Source organism: Rutilus rutilus, assembly GCF_951802725.1.
Source record: "Rutilus rutilus genome assembly, chromosome: 1".
Classification (NCBI taxonomy): Eukaryota; Metazoa; Chordata; class Actinopteri; order Cypriniformes; family Leuciscidae; genus Rutilus; species Rutilus rutilus.
This window is the reverse complement of record NC_140209.1, coordinates 43,609,949-43,624,058: the sequence shown is the minus strand read 5'-3', so window position 1 is coordinate 43,624,058 and position 14,110 is coordinate 43,609,949. Positions and strand designations below refer to the sequence as shown.

Genomic DNA, 14,110 nt, shown 5'->3' with positions numbered 1-14,110 from the left:
TTATGGATTGCTAAAAGAGAGGCTATTCAAGACAGCCTCGAGTTTCATGGCTATAAACTGAGAATAATTTATATACTACTTAAAAACTGTAGGTAGCTGTTGTTTTTCCCCAGACCTGGAGTGTTGGGTGGTCCATAAATTTTGTTTTACTGTGGTCCACCAGCTGAAAACTAGGGTCACTAACTGATGAGTTGGTCATCAGCTGGTTGACTAGCAATCATGTTCCAAAACCAAACATGAGCACTTTTAAACTGGTACTGAGCAGCTTGGACCAGCAAAGAAACTAGCTAACATGTTCCAAAACAAAGCTGCCAGCTTAAAGTGGATTTTCCAGCAGGGAGCCGACAGAGAGGGAGAATGAAAAGAAAAGAAAACTAGGACAAATCAGAGGAAAGAGGGAGGGGCCAAGAAGGAGCTAACAGATTAGTGTACATGTTGAAGCAGACACATCGGCTGACTGCTCAAGATAACGCATTCACTCCACACGTCGAAGGTGAGGAAAGAGAGAGATAGTGCAGGAGAGGGGTTAATAAAGTCCGCAAGCATTCCCCCGTGAAAAAAAAAAAAAACTGAAAAAAAGTGGACAGTGATGGAGAGAGGGAGAGAGAGAAGGATGGCTGGTGCGGGAGACGCGGAACTGCAGGAATGAAAGATGTGGAGCCAAACAAACGGACACTGATAGAGAGAAAGAACTAAACACGGGAGGGGTTTGGGATTAAAAAGGTTAATGTATTGATCTGATTGCAAAGAAAGACTCTTCAGAAGCAGTATATCTGGGGAGGGAGTTTGATCTACAAACTCTGGGTTGACTGAACCAGGAGGATTGGCGTTCTGCCCCGATGCCAAGCTTTCATTTCATCTTGTCTCATAGACTTTTCCACACCATCACCACCTCCTAAGAGCTGGGTAGGGTTGCACCAGCCCATCACAGTCTGAACTGAGTATACGTAATTTGGTTGAATCAATCCTTCCTAAAGCAAGAGTAGCTAGTAATTTGTAAGCTGTCCGTGCAGTAATTTGACATTTACCAAAATTAAAAGAAGTCTTGAATTTCAGTTTCAGCCTTTATGCTACAACTAGACCTACGCATGGTTGGTGCAACCTGCCCCTGACGCCGAACACAGTCAGTCTAATCTTTAGTTTTTATTCCATCAGCAAATAAAAGCATTCACATAATTTCACTCTCGCTGTGATTTAAAACCATGCAGTAGGGGAGAAATCAAATGTAAGAGTCACTTTTGGTTTTCATCCTGAGTGTGTTAATAAATACACTTTGATATAAAATGGAGAGTGGCAAAATGTCTCTGGATAAAGCAGCAAATCCAAATTGAAATTTCCAATCCTATAGTACAACTAAGCGGTAACTGAGAGAGACCCAGGCTTAAAAATAGTCTGTTTCACCTTGTTACACTATGCTTGACAGCATGACTACCCTTCTGCTGTAGTGCACATATGGGCCATACTGTGAGTACAGAAGAGTTTAAAGAGCCTTGGGCAGCTTCCCTCAGTTTCCCACTAATTAATAATATGGTAAGCTGGCTGTCCTGCTCAGCTATGCATGTCACCACAATGCATTCAGCAAAACAACATCATGAACCAGACTTTCCCTTAGCTACATCAGAGCTTTCCGATTTTCTTTAGCAGACGGTTTGTACGTCTTTCACTCGAATCGTTTGCTTCGCTTGCATAAGTGAGGGTTTTTTTATTTTTCAATTCAAGAAAGCCATTTTCACTCACATTTTGAGCTTCCTGAGTGACAATTTTCCTGCACAATGTTGCACTGCTTGGAAATTTGGTATAGTAGCACTTTTTGCATTGCGTTCTTCCTTAGATGAATTGCTTGGGTTATTTACATTTGTAAATTGCTATTGGCTAAAAGCCCCTGCTATTTTGGACACTGCTTCTAGCATATCTTTCATGATACCAAATGCCAGATTCAATCCATCTAATCCCCTTAACTAATGACCGACAATTAGTCATTATGTGAAAACCTGTTAAGATAAGCAAATGTCCAAGCAAAATGATGGGATTTATTATAATAAAACTAAGCAAAACATCTTGCGTGCACTTTAACATTCAACAGCGTATTGGTTTTGACATGCTCCAAAAATTAAACCCTTGCTTGAGCTTAAAGAAATTGTTTAAAAGAAAAAAGTGTTTTTTGGGGGATAGTAAAGGTATAGTTCACCCAAAAAGTTCACCTGTTCCAAACCTGTATGACTTTTTATTCTGCAGAACACAAAAGGAGATTTTTTAAAGAATGTTTCAATTAGTCAATGGGCTGCAAAACAATACTGGACCCCTCACTATATGGACATATATTTTCTAAATATCATCTTTTGTGTCCATTGAAGAAATAAAGTCACACAGGTTTACAAATGATTACAACATTTTCATTTTTGGGTAAACTAGTCCTTTAATAAAAAATAAAAAAAGATGATGATTCTCTTGATGAAACCTCTCTCTGGAATCCATTTGGGTGATTTTAGGGTGTTTGGAGACCCTATGATGAAGGTAAACATGTGCAGCTTCATTCCTTCCCCCTCTTTTCACAAGGAGCTTAGAGCCATTTCAATTACCTGTGGTTGTGCCATTTCATATTAAACAGAATGCAAGTCCAATTCAATTTCAATCACTGGACACTTGGGAATTGAAACAATAATGACTAAATCTGTAAACAGGACAGTCTCACTCTGAACACAGCATCCAACCATAGCACCTGTGGTGTGAATACAAATAAAAAAAGGCCAGGCGCAATTACATGAACGAGCAGCTTTCACCAGTGAGGCTCTTTCCTGGTCTCATAGCTCAGTGAGGTGGGCTGATGATGAAAATTACCCTTAGAGGCCATATGTCTGGCTGAAGTCAATATTTTGGTTAGAAGTTGGACATAAATCATAGCAATTCATGCTTTGAAAAGGTTTAAAGCAATAGTTCAACCATAAATGAAAATTCTGTCATCCATTTACCACCCTCATGGCTTTCCAAACCCTTAACACACAAGATTTAGCATGTAAGTCATATGGACCACTGCTTTTGTGTCCTTTTTGTAAGCTACAGACATCATTTGTTGTCACCATTTTTTTATTAAACTGTTTTGGATTCTGAAGAATAATGTTTCAACAAGGAGCTGAGATGGTCTCTTTATGATCATTAAAGGGATAGTTCGCCCAAAAATGATATTTACCCCATGATTTACTCACCCTCAAGCCGTTCGAGATGCATATGTCAATCTTTTTTCAGACGAACACATTTTCAGTTATTTTAGAAAATGTCTTAGATGTTTCAGTGGTTATAGTGTGAGGCTATGGGGTCCAGCTCGTTGAAGTCCGCAAATGTGCACGCATCCTTCACAAAAGTAATCCATCCGGCTCCAGGGAGATAAACTAAGGCCTTCTGAGGGTAATCCGTGCGGTTTTGTCGTAAAAATATACATATTTAAAACTTTATAAACGAAAATAACTGGCTTCCGGTGGCGGTCGGCGCGCGTTCATGGAGATGGAAGCGTCGTGACGTAGAACGAACGTGACAGCGCAGCCAGAGAGCAGAGCAAAACAAAACTCTACGTTCGTTCTACGTCACGACGCTTCCTACGCTACGCCCTACGTCATATGCCAGCATCCATCTCCATGAACGCGCGTCGACCGCGACCGGAAGCCAGTTATTTTCGTTTATAAAGTTTTAAATATGTATATTTTTACGACAAAACCGCACGGATTACCCTCAGAAGGCCTTAGTTTATCCCCCTGGAGCCGGATGGATTACTTTTGTGGAGGATGCATGCTCATTTGCGGACTTCAACGAGCTGGACCCCATTGCTTCACATTATAACCACTGAAACATCTAAGACATTTTCTAAAATAACTGAAAATGTGTTCGTCTGAAAAAAGATTGACATATACATCTCGAACGGCTTGAGGGTGAGTAAATTATGGGCTAAATATCATTTTTGGGCGAACTATCCCTTTAATTGAAACTTTTAATGGTTGCTAAACCCACTGGTAAAGTGAGCAACAATCTCTCTTTTCATTACTGAATTGTATGTGCATTGCTCACGCATTGTTTTTGTGAACATCAACAATTCAATCCAATTCAATTTAATATTTTGGTTAGAAGTTGGGATATAAATCATAACAATTCATATATGAATAGGCTTTAAATCAATACTGCACCCATAAGTGAAAATTCTGTCATCATTTTACCACCCTCCTGCCTTTCCAAACCTGTAAAGGGCCGTTCACACCAAGAACGATAACGATAAACATAACAACTATCTTAGTGTTCACACCAGTGGGCGATATTGTTCTGTTTATTCTAGCGTGCGCTGCAGTTTTGTCGTCTGTAACTTTAAATGCTCGAGATATTTAAAGCAGGATTGATTCTGATTGGCTGTCAATGTTTCAGTCAATCAGCTGGAAAAATCATTCTAAAAATGATTCCATCGATATTGTTTCTCTATGCCGCTATCATTATAGTTGTGGTGTGGACTCTGCGATTCTTTAATATTTAGATTTTTTTTTAGAACTATATCTTTATCGTTATCGTCCTTGGTGTGAAAGGGCCTTAAGACTGTCTTTCTTCTGTGAAACTTTAGAAGACTTAACATATAAGTCAAAAGGACCACTTTTATGAAGCTTTTATGTCCTTTCTGTAGTTTGAAAGCTCCAGTCCTCATCAATTGTTGCATGGACACCAGTGACCTATACATCTTCTTTTGTGTTCCTTGGGCAAGATAGTAAGCCATATTGGTTCGTAACAACATGAAGTCCAGTAAATGATGACAAAATGCTTCTTTTTGGATCAGCCATCCCTTTAACAGGTTTTGCTGTGTTCTTACCTGTGTTCATCTGTCTGTTAGGTCCTCTCATCATGTAGCTGAATTCTTGGCAACTCGCACTCTGGCTGAAGCCTCCAGACCGGAAGCACAGTTCCTCCACCAGCACCAACGCCTTCTTACAAAGGTCGTCTTCCCAGTCCCCCGACATCCTCCAATCCGCATCGCACACCCACCCTGCACTCAACCAATCGTGCCGCAGCCCTCACCGCCCACACCAACCGGACGGCGCCTGAGCGAAGAGGGTGTGTCTGGCCACTTTCTACCGTAGGATTCTGATAAAACAGGGACTCGTTTTCGATTCTGAAGGACAATGTTTCAACAAGGACCTGAGACAGTCTCTTTATGACTGTTAATTGAAACTTTTAATAGTTGCTAAACCCATTGGTAAGTGAGCCACAATCTCTCTTTTCAATAATAACATAGGCTCCTGGGGGGGGAAACAGGAGAGAGGGGAAAAAAGAAGGAATGAGAGCAAGGGAGAAGACATTGCATACATTTATGAAGTAAAATTAAAACAGTGAAAAATCCATTATTCAATTGTATGTGCATTGCTCACGAGTTGTTTTTTGTGCACATACTTGTTATAAAGGACAGCAATGACATCCCTGAGTCCTTGTCATGGTGAAGAAGGAGGGAATTCAATTCAGAGAAATGTTTTCTTCAATGGATAAACAGCGAGACTAGATTTAAGTCTGTTGTTCAGAAAGCATAGCCTAGATTTTGTGGGCTATTACTCTCAGTTAATTCATCAGTCAGGGAAGAGAAGAGTGTTTGCAGGCTCGGTCCTTAAAGCAGCATCAGGGCAGGGTAAAATCTGAGACGTATGGTGTATTTCCACTAGATTTCTCTCTTTGTTTTTTCATTCAAGCTTTAATGTTCATTATGGTCCATGGCTGTATTTCTGGAATGTTCTACAGGAGCTTTGAAATTGCCTGAAAAGAGAGGAAGAGAGAGCGAGAGAGAAAATGAGGCACACATCATAAAAAATAAAAACTGCTGTAAAATTATGGTTAAATTATAAAGGCAACCCGCTGGGCTTGCAGAGCTCAATAGCATGCAAAGAAGAACTTTTCATTTTGGATATCTATTTCTTCCCAAAGACAAATGGCTCTCTTTGTACAGTGCATCTCGGGAAGCTGTTGTTGCTTGATACTCTGAAGATTAAAGGTGAAGTGTAATTTCTACTCCATTAACGATGCTAAACTTGTATTGCTAATTTGAGCTGCTCGACACATTAGCTCAACCAATGGTGTGAGTTTTGGGCGAAATTATCGATTTGATCAATAATGATGGGGTCTTTTTTCCCCAATTCAGTTTGTTTGAAGTGTGTTATTTCCGCACCACTAAATTGCATACGTTTTCAGCATCATTACTCCAGTCTTCAGTGTCACATGATCCTTCAGAAATCATGCTAATACCGGTCACTTTATTTAAACAATTCATTTTGATTTAACGCCATTGTATTAGGTTTCTCGTTCAAACAGGATTACATTGTGTTAAACAGACTTGAAATGGTTTTTATTAATGTTTTTACTTTGAAAGAACAATTACTCAATTATTTTCAGTCACTTAATCCATTTGAGTTGAGAGTACATAAATGATTTTAGTTGTGTTAAAGTAGCATTACAGAAACTAGGAACAGGATTTCCACTTCCCATCATGCTTTGCACAGGGCTGGATAGGGAGAGTAAATGTTTAAATAAAATGATGATAAAATTGGGAGACTTGTTAATGTTTAATGTTCTTTTATGTTTACATTTAAAAGAGTTTCTGTTATGTTAGTGCTTTTGGGGGGTTACCATTGTGGTGAAGTGTAGAGCATGTGCTTGGGTTAAGGACCTGCTAAAAGGAATTAAAATGGGTTAATAACAACTATGGGCATGCCTATGAATGTATCAAAACCATCCTCTGGCTAATACAATAAGAGTCTATACAGAGTTATTCTCATTAGATAACATTTGTAAAAAGAAAAAAAGAAAAAAAGAAAGTGCATTAAGTGCATTCACTAAATAACCAAGTCAATGAAACTGGGTTATTTGTTTAAATTTTTATTAGATATTAATTTTAGGATAATTGAACCTAATTTTTGGACAAAATTAAGAATGCTAACCTGATTCAACTAAATGGCATTGAATTAACCTTATGTAAAAAACTTGAAAAAAAGGTGCTCTAAGCGATGTTGGGTGACGTCACTTCTTGTTGACGTTTGAAGTATTGTCAAACAAAACGGAGGCAAGCTCGACCCTCCTCCCTCCTCATCCCTCATTCTTGCTGAATGAAGTTAATTTACTTAAAAAAAAATACTGACCTCAAACTTTTAAATAATCGTAAGAAGTGCCCTTGCAAAAAAAGAAGAACAGAAAATAATTAAAGTAAGTTTTTTAACATTGAAGTTTGGTAGACACACTTCACATTTAAGGTTAACACTGTGTCCTAACAGGGTGCAACACCACAAGATTCAAGTGACAGGCAATTTGTCTCCAAAAATGGGGCATGACACGACATTGATGTCCTTTTGTGCACAACACACTGCAGATGAAGAGCATAAACTAATAAAACAAACCTTGTATTTTTATGCTTTTGAATGGGCACATTTTGAACCCTCATGTGGAGGATAAAAGCATTTAAGGGTCACGTTAAATAGGCCAATATTCACAACATTTTATTACTTCAACACGACAGCACTAGATGATGTAGTTCATCATAGTTCATCAATTTGAAATTCCAAGAAGCTTTTCATTGATGGATTAGAATAAAGATCAAATCCACACGGACTACTGCTACCTGCACTTTTTTTTATATATATACATAAAAAGGACATCAATGCAGTATGCTAACATACTGTAGTAATTACATTTTCACTATCTAGTATACAATGATCAAAACATTCCTTTTGACATTTGACATTCCTTTTAAGGAGAATTATGAAGAACCTACAATACAAGTAACGAATCTGTGGTTTGATACATGCAGACGCCATTGAGAAATAAAATGTGTTGTAGCGATTCATCTGTTAAGGTGTATAATTTTGGGGTTCTGTATCTATGAGATCTCTCAGTATTCTTCCTTTGTTCTGTGCTCATTCTGTCTCACAAAACCAGGTCAAAGCTCCACCTTTCATTTCCATTCTCTTTCGCTCCGTGTCTCAGCCCTCCTCCAAGTGTTTCTTTTCACCCTTCCGTCCATCCTTCATCCCCTCTGCATCAGCTAAAACAGTGCAAGCCCAGAAAAACTGTGCAAATCTATCGATATGTGAATCAATTTAATGATCGCGTGCTTTCATCTGAGAGTATTTCATGCTGCCAAAATCGCTCAAGAAGTCCGATCTGTTTCACTGGTTGACGGGACACGTCCTCTTATTGAACCAATCGTCCATCTATCATCCTGATAGACTATCTTTTTATGCTTTTTAGGTCTGTAAAATGTCATTGGTCTTTGGTGGATTGTTTCTTTCCAGCAAGCTGCATCTTTCCGTCCGTCTGCTCCGATCTATCAATCAATCAATCAATCAATCAGTCAAAGCCTTAAGTACAGCTATAAGTCATTCTGGGCAGGACTCAGGTCAAGATGTTCACCCACACACTTGGCCCTCTCCTCTAAGCTGCCTAATCAGCGTGTCCGAGCGGTCTATCACTCTGGAACATCGTCTAAAGGAAACCCAAAACAGATTGAGGTCCATTTATCTGTCCATCTCAGATCTTCGGTCCGTTGTAAAAAATAAGCTTCAGATTAGCCCATAAAAAAGCACCCCCCTCCCCACAAAAAACTCCCGTCTGCACTCTTCACCAGTGGCTCGGCCTGTAAATCTGTCAAGGTTTGACTTAAAAATGCTGCATATCTCAATGTGAAAGATGGCCGTCTGGCAGCAAACTACAGTGTCACTGTCCAGAAATGCCAGATCGATTCAGAACAAAGTTAGAGAGGAATGGAACCGGGGAAGCAGGTGAGAGAAAGAGCCAATGAAAGAGAAAGCAAGAGAGAGACATAAACTATAAAGCTTGAGAAGAAAAGGAAGTCAGTCACAGAAAAGGGCATATAACATGTGGCATTGAAGTCTAGACAGAAAAAGCATCTTGATGCTAGTGTAAATTTCTAGAGGATATGAATTTACAATTGATATACTGTAATAAAACTACACTGACGCTCTGGGGTATTATAGGCTGTGCGTCTTGAAAAAAAGCAGGAGTAGAATAATGTGGTGGTAAAATCCATGCAAGTGACGCCGACATGAAACAATCGGCCAACAGAACATGAAACCCATCTCAGACATTCCATTGACTGTTGCCCCGGTCTCAATCAATAGCTTCAGGAAAAGCATTATCCAACAACAGGGACCCCAGGAACCGGTATGGTCACTGTCCAATCACACGCAAGCCAGGTGGAATTGCCACAGTCCAGTCATGTCATAAAGGCCACAAAAGCCCCTGTCCAATCACACATTACAGATGAAAATCTATAATAAAATGCAATGATTACATGGATATGTACACAGACACACACAACCGGAAAGGTCAATGTTCAGTGACATCCATCAAAATGGCAATAATTGCATTGCCATTACATACGTACAGGTTGCAGCTCTGTTTGGTGTCTAGACAATTCACACAACACCTAGACGTCCAGTTTAAACCGGAAAGCAGAAAGACTAGATCAGGTCGCTGTGTCATTGAATGACAGACAACAGAAAGCGGTCCCAAAGCAGAGGAGATGACCTCAAATGCTGAAGTAAAATAAATCAAAAACATTTTACAAAACAATTTGAACATTTTTCAGTACTAAAAAACTACAATAATAGAGTAAAAAAAGCATATTTTGTAGTTTGTCAATCATTATTAATCACCTTTTTTGACTATTAGTCTATAAATCCTTGTAAAATGCTGCACGTAATAAAGGTCACAGGCAAAGTGGTTTAATCTAAAATCTGCGTGGCCTCTAAAAATGGCTCACAGACTGTCATTTCATTTCACGGACGTGACTGAAAGCGATGATGTCCGAGTGGATTCACTTTAAACTTGTAATTAGTCTATTTCCACCAGTTTGATCCATTCAAGCGGATTTGCAGACCGCTTTGGCGGACATGATAAAGCGTGACAAATGAGGCCATCCTACGATACAACAGGTCCTAATAACCTCTAAATAACGGCAGCTAGCACTCACAAATGTGTGTTGTCATAAGGCAAGTACTGACAATGATAATATCGCTGACTGTTCATACATAAGACACCTGGCATTCACTACATAACTGTCAGGTGTCTTAGGCTGAGATGTGTCAACACCACAGATCCGCAGCAGTCACTCAGGTCACTGCCTGTATCTACAGCAGAGAGCAGATGGGTCTGAGGTTCTGTCCTTGGCCCTGAGGTGAAATCATTCAAGCCAATGAAGAATGATGCAATTCGTTTTGTCCCGCAGGCAATGTCCGGTGGCCTATTTAGGTTTACCAGTTTGTAGGCTAATGGTTAAGTTGCTGTAAAGTCTGCAAAAGATGACAAATCTCAAAATAGCTGGAAGCAGTGTCCTCCATTCTTTAAGAATCTGGCAGAAGATGAAGACACGCAGGATCAAATATATAAACATCACACAAACCATACACATTATGACACATTTTAGAGAGAATGTACATGGATAAAACTTTATAGCGGATAAAATTCCTCTATTTTTTGTTTGGAACTCTGCTTCAGTATAGTCAAATCTAGTGTTTAAATATACAGATATATAAATATAATCAGATGTTTCAGTTGCTGTGTAATGGAAATCAGAGCTGTCATGGGATCCTAACTATCTCTGATCCATCTAATCCATCTCCAAATGCAACTTTTAAAAATGATTTGTCCTTTAATATTTAAACAGGACAATTATAGCTTCAAACTGAAAATTCAGTCATCTACACATCAAAAATGCATTCAGATTAAGCAATGTTGCTTGGTTCATTTTTTAAAGGAAACAATAATAATTTGAATTATTATTGTTGTTTATAATAACAATACTTAATTATAATACCTTATGTATTTTCTTCTCTTCTTAAGGTCCTTGTACACTGAGTCCGAAATTCTCACGTTAAAAAATAAATACGACCTCAGGTTGTGTCAATCACGTTTATACACAGCCTCGTAAAAAAATTTGAATCGGGTTTCATTTTTCTGCATTTTTCGCATCCGTAGCAAGCATTTTGAGAGGTGTTTTGACAATTCAGAGCCACCCAATGACGAATGTGAAAAAACGCATATGAAAATTTCTAAATTAATTAAATATAAACTATATATATCTATAGCCTGGTTTCAATAGCAGCCTAAATATCAATTTGATCAGATACTGCGAATATTAAATATACCTCAAAAAGCCATTAAGGATAAACTGAGAATATCAGGCAAATGTGAGGCACATTTAACATTTTGTTATGTACAAAGCATTTGTAGTTTCCACAGTCCCCTGCCTCCTTTTGAAGTTTTCCCGTCTTTCCTCTTTACTCAATGGAAACCTGCCTTACAACTTCCCTTATTCCCCTGAAATTGATAGATGTGACTGAGACTAATTGTAAAATAAAAATGATGGCTAATCCTTTTCTTCTCTACTGAGGCTATGAATTTGAACACTTCTATTGACAAGGGATGTAAATCCATTAAGTATAACCAATAGGATATTAGAGTAATTTCTTAATGAAGCAGTTGTGGTTTTTCTTTCTCTCATTCTTTTACGTTCCCTTTTTTCTCTCACTCACTGTATCACCCCCATGCCTGTGGTCTTATCTGCAATGTCATCGGGAGTCTAATGTGCTTTTGTTTTCTGTAAGGATGGTGTGTTTTTGTTTTTTAAAACCTGTTGGAAGATAACAGTAATTTTCTTTACCCCTCTGGCTTCAAAGCAAAGTGTTTCTAGACTTCCTGCAAAGTGGGAATGAATGAATAAATGATAACAACGCAGTTTTAGTAGACTCATGTAGCAATTTCTCTTCATCTCCCTCCCTCCGATGCTCTCTTGCTTTTCTAACCCTTCCTTCCTCTTTTGTACCATTCCACATTGCACTGGGAGAGGAAACCAGGCTAAACGGCCTTCAGTGCGGCCACAACCTCTACTTAGGAACACTCAGCCAGATCACTGCGTCATCTCATCGTCTTGCTCATATCTGCCACAATGCTGTGAGTTCCTGGACACTTTCTCCATCCCCTCCTGTGTCCAGCGTATTCACTGGCCACTAAACACACATCAAAACTGCCCTGCCAACAGCTGCTGTCATTTACACAACCGGACCTCTGCCACTGGCCAAAGACAGGGGTGATATTACATATCACTGTAAAAAAAAAAAAGGATACCTTGGGCCTTTGCGGCTTGTGGTTGCAAGCTGAGGTAGCTTAGAGCATGTCGTAACATTGTTTTCAGTGTCTAAAAAGAGTTTAGTCCTGGTTTTTTTGACAAAAACAGTCTAACCTGCACGTGGCTATTGCGGTGAAACTCTGCTGCAAGTTACCCTCAGGCCCAGATGGAATCTGCAGACTTTTTCTGCATGGATTTTGGGGATTTCTATGGAACACATTCAAACATAAAGCACAAGTCAATAATAATCAAATTAGTCCAAGTATTTAATAAACAAATACGCAAGAGGGGTGTGGGAAGGTTCTAGAATTATATGAATGGCACACATCCCAATTCTGAGTAAACCTGCAGGTTTCATGTGGGCCTGGTTATTCCCTCCCATCCTTAGCCTTTTTTTTTCTCTCTCTCTCTCCCGCACTCCTCTGTCCAGGCCCTCAGAGTATCTAAATCATCTATAACATCACACGGGAAAACACAGGCAAAAGAAAGAGCAGTGAGCAGTGCGAGGAACCCTGGGATACTGGTGACGTTCTGCGCCAGCCCTTAAGATTCAGCTCCCACACAGATAAGAGTGTAGAGGGAAGCTCTCGGCAGCCCGACAGCCAGGCAACGTCATCACCCGCTCCGTCACATTGTGGGGGGAATTAATCGCCCCCTCATATGGCTTTTACGAATGCCGTTATATGCTGTCAGTGAGCGACAGAGAGAGGATTCCTGTGACGGTTCCATATGGACGTATTAATATTTGCATAATTATGGTCCTGTGCCTGAAAGAAGCCCATGTAAGCCTGCCTTTGAAGACTGTGGGGAGGGGTGGGGTTTGGAGGGGAAGAAACACTGATAAGGGGTTGAAGAGGAGGAAAGCAGCTTCATATGTACATTTCACATTCTTGCCTCGTGCATATTACATATGCATGAGCAGATTAAGCATGTAGAGTAGAAAATATAGAAGTTAAGAACAGAATTACATAAGTGACAGTCTAACTGACTGATGATCATTCTATACATTGTTGCACACACACACACACAAACACACACACATATGCACATCTGAAAATGCGAGGTCACGATGCTCAGCTCATATTCATGCATTATTTTGCAACAGATAAATGAGATTACTAAAGCAACTGAGAGGTTTTTGCACGACGATACCGGACAGACGTGCAGACCTATACAACATATAAGCGCGCGCGCACAAATAGACATAGCCTATTATGGATAACCTTAACACAACAATTCGTAGAGAGTCTGTACCTTTTAAAGCAATGCAGATCTCGAACGGAACGACTTTCTACATTATATGCATTATACTCTCTTCTTCGAGCTTACATTCATCCAAATATCATTTTTTCTCATGCGACGCGTTACAACAGCAACATCATAACATCCGCCCCGCACACCCAAATACAGATAAAGGCTGAAATACCGCACCTGGGACAGACGGATGCCAAAGAGTAGACCGAGAGGGACAGAGGAGGTGTCTCTCCGCTCCCCTCTTCTTCCTCTCTTTCTGTGTTTTCGCCTGTCTTCACAGCCTCGTTTTTTTCTCTATTTCACTCTCTACCCTCCCTCCCTTCTCTCTCCTTCGCCTTGTGCACGGAATACTAAACGAGCCTCGTCTCCGCTCACGGGCTCCAGTGCGCGTGCAGTGCTAAACACATACTGATGTATGGCGAGAGAGAGAGAGAGAGAGAGAGAGAGAGAGGGAGAGGGAGAGAGAGAGAGAGAGAGAGAGAGAGAGAGATCACTACTTGTGTCTGTGTGTGTGTGTGTGTGTGTGTATATATATATACATATATATATGTGTGTGTGTGTATGTGTGTGTGTGTGTGTGTATATATATATATATATATATATATATATATATAAAGAATAACTTTTCATAGTGCACGTTATAAAAAGGTTTTCAAAATTTCCAGTAATAATTAAAGTTAGATTACAAGCTAGTGGTGCCGAATCCTA

General features: G+C 39.6%; 1 protein-coding gene across 3 annotated transcripts in view; it reads right to left on the bottom strand.

Annotated features, from left to right (window-relative positions):
• syt3 (synaptotagmin III) overlaps positions 1 to 13,742 on the bottom strand; it is a 39,338-nt gene extending 25,596 nt beyond the window's left edge. The window contains exons 1-4 of one of the 3 annotated variants that reach the window (XM_084392127.1): positions 13,580 to 13,672; positions 6,637 to 6,676; positions 5,416 to 5,769; positions 4,838 to 5,264 (exon numbers count right to left, since the gene is read on the bottom strand). In XM_084392127.1, coding sequence (XP_084248253.1) covers positions 4,838 to 4,985 — 148 coding nt within the window. In that variant the 5' untranslated portion in view covers positions 4,986 to 5,264; positions 5,416 to 5,769; positions 6,637 to 6,676; positions 13,580 to 13,672. Of the gene's footprint in view, positions 1 to 4,837; positions 5,265 to 5,415; positions 5,770 to 6,636; positions 6,677 to 13,579 lie in introns of all 3 variants that reach the window. The other 2 variants (XM_084392126.1, XM_084392128.1) reach the window with 2 other exon arrangements.
• Positions 13,743 to 14,110: the final 368 nt, after the last annotated feature.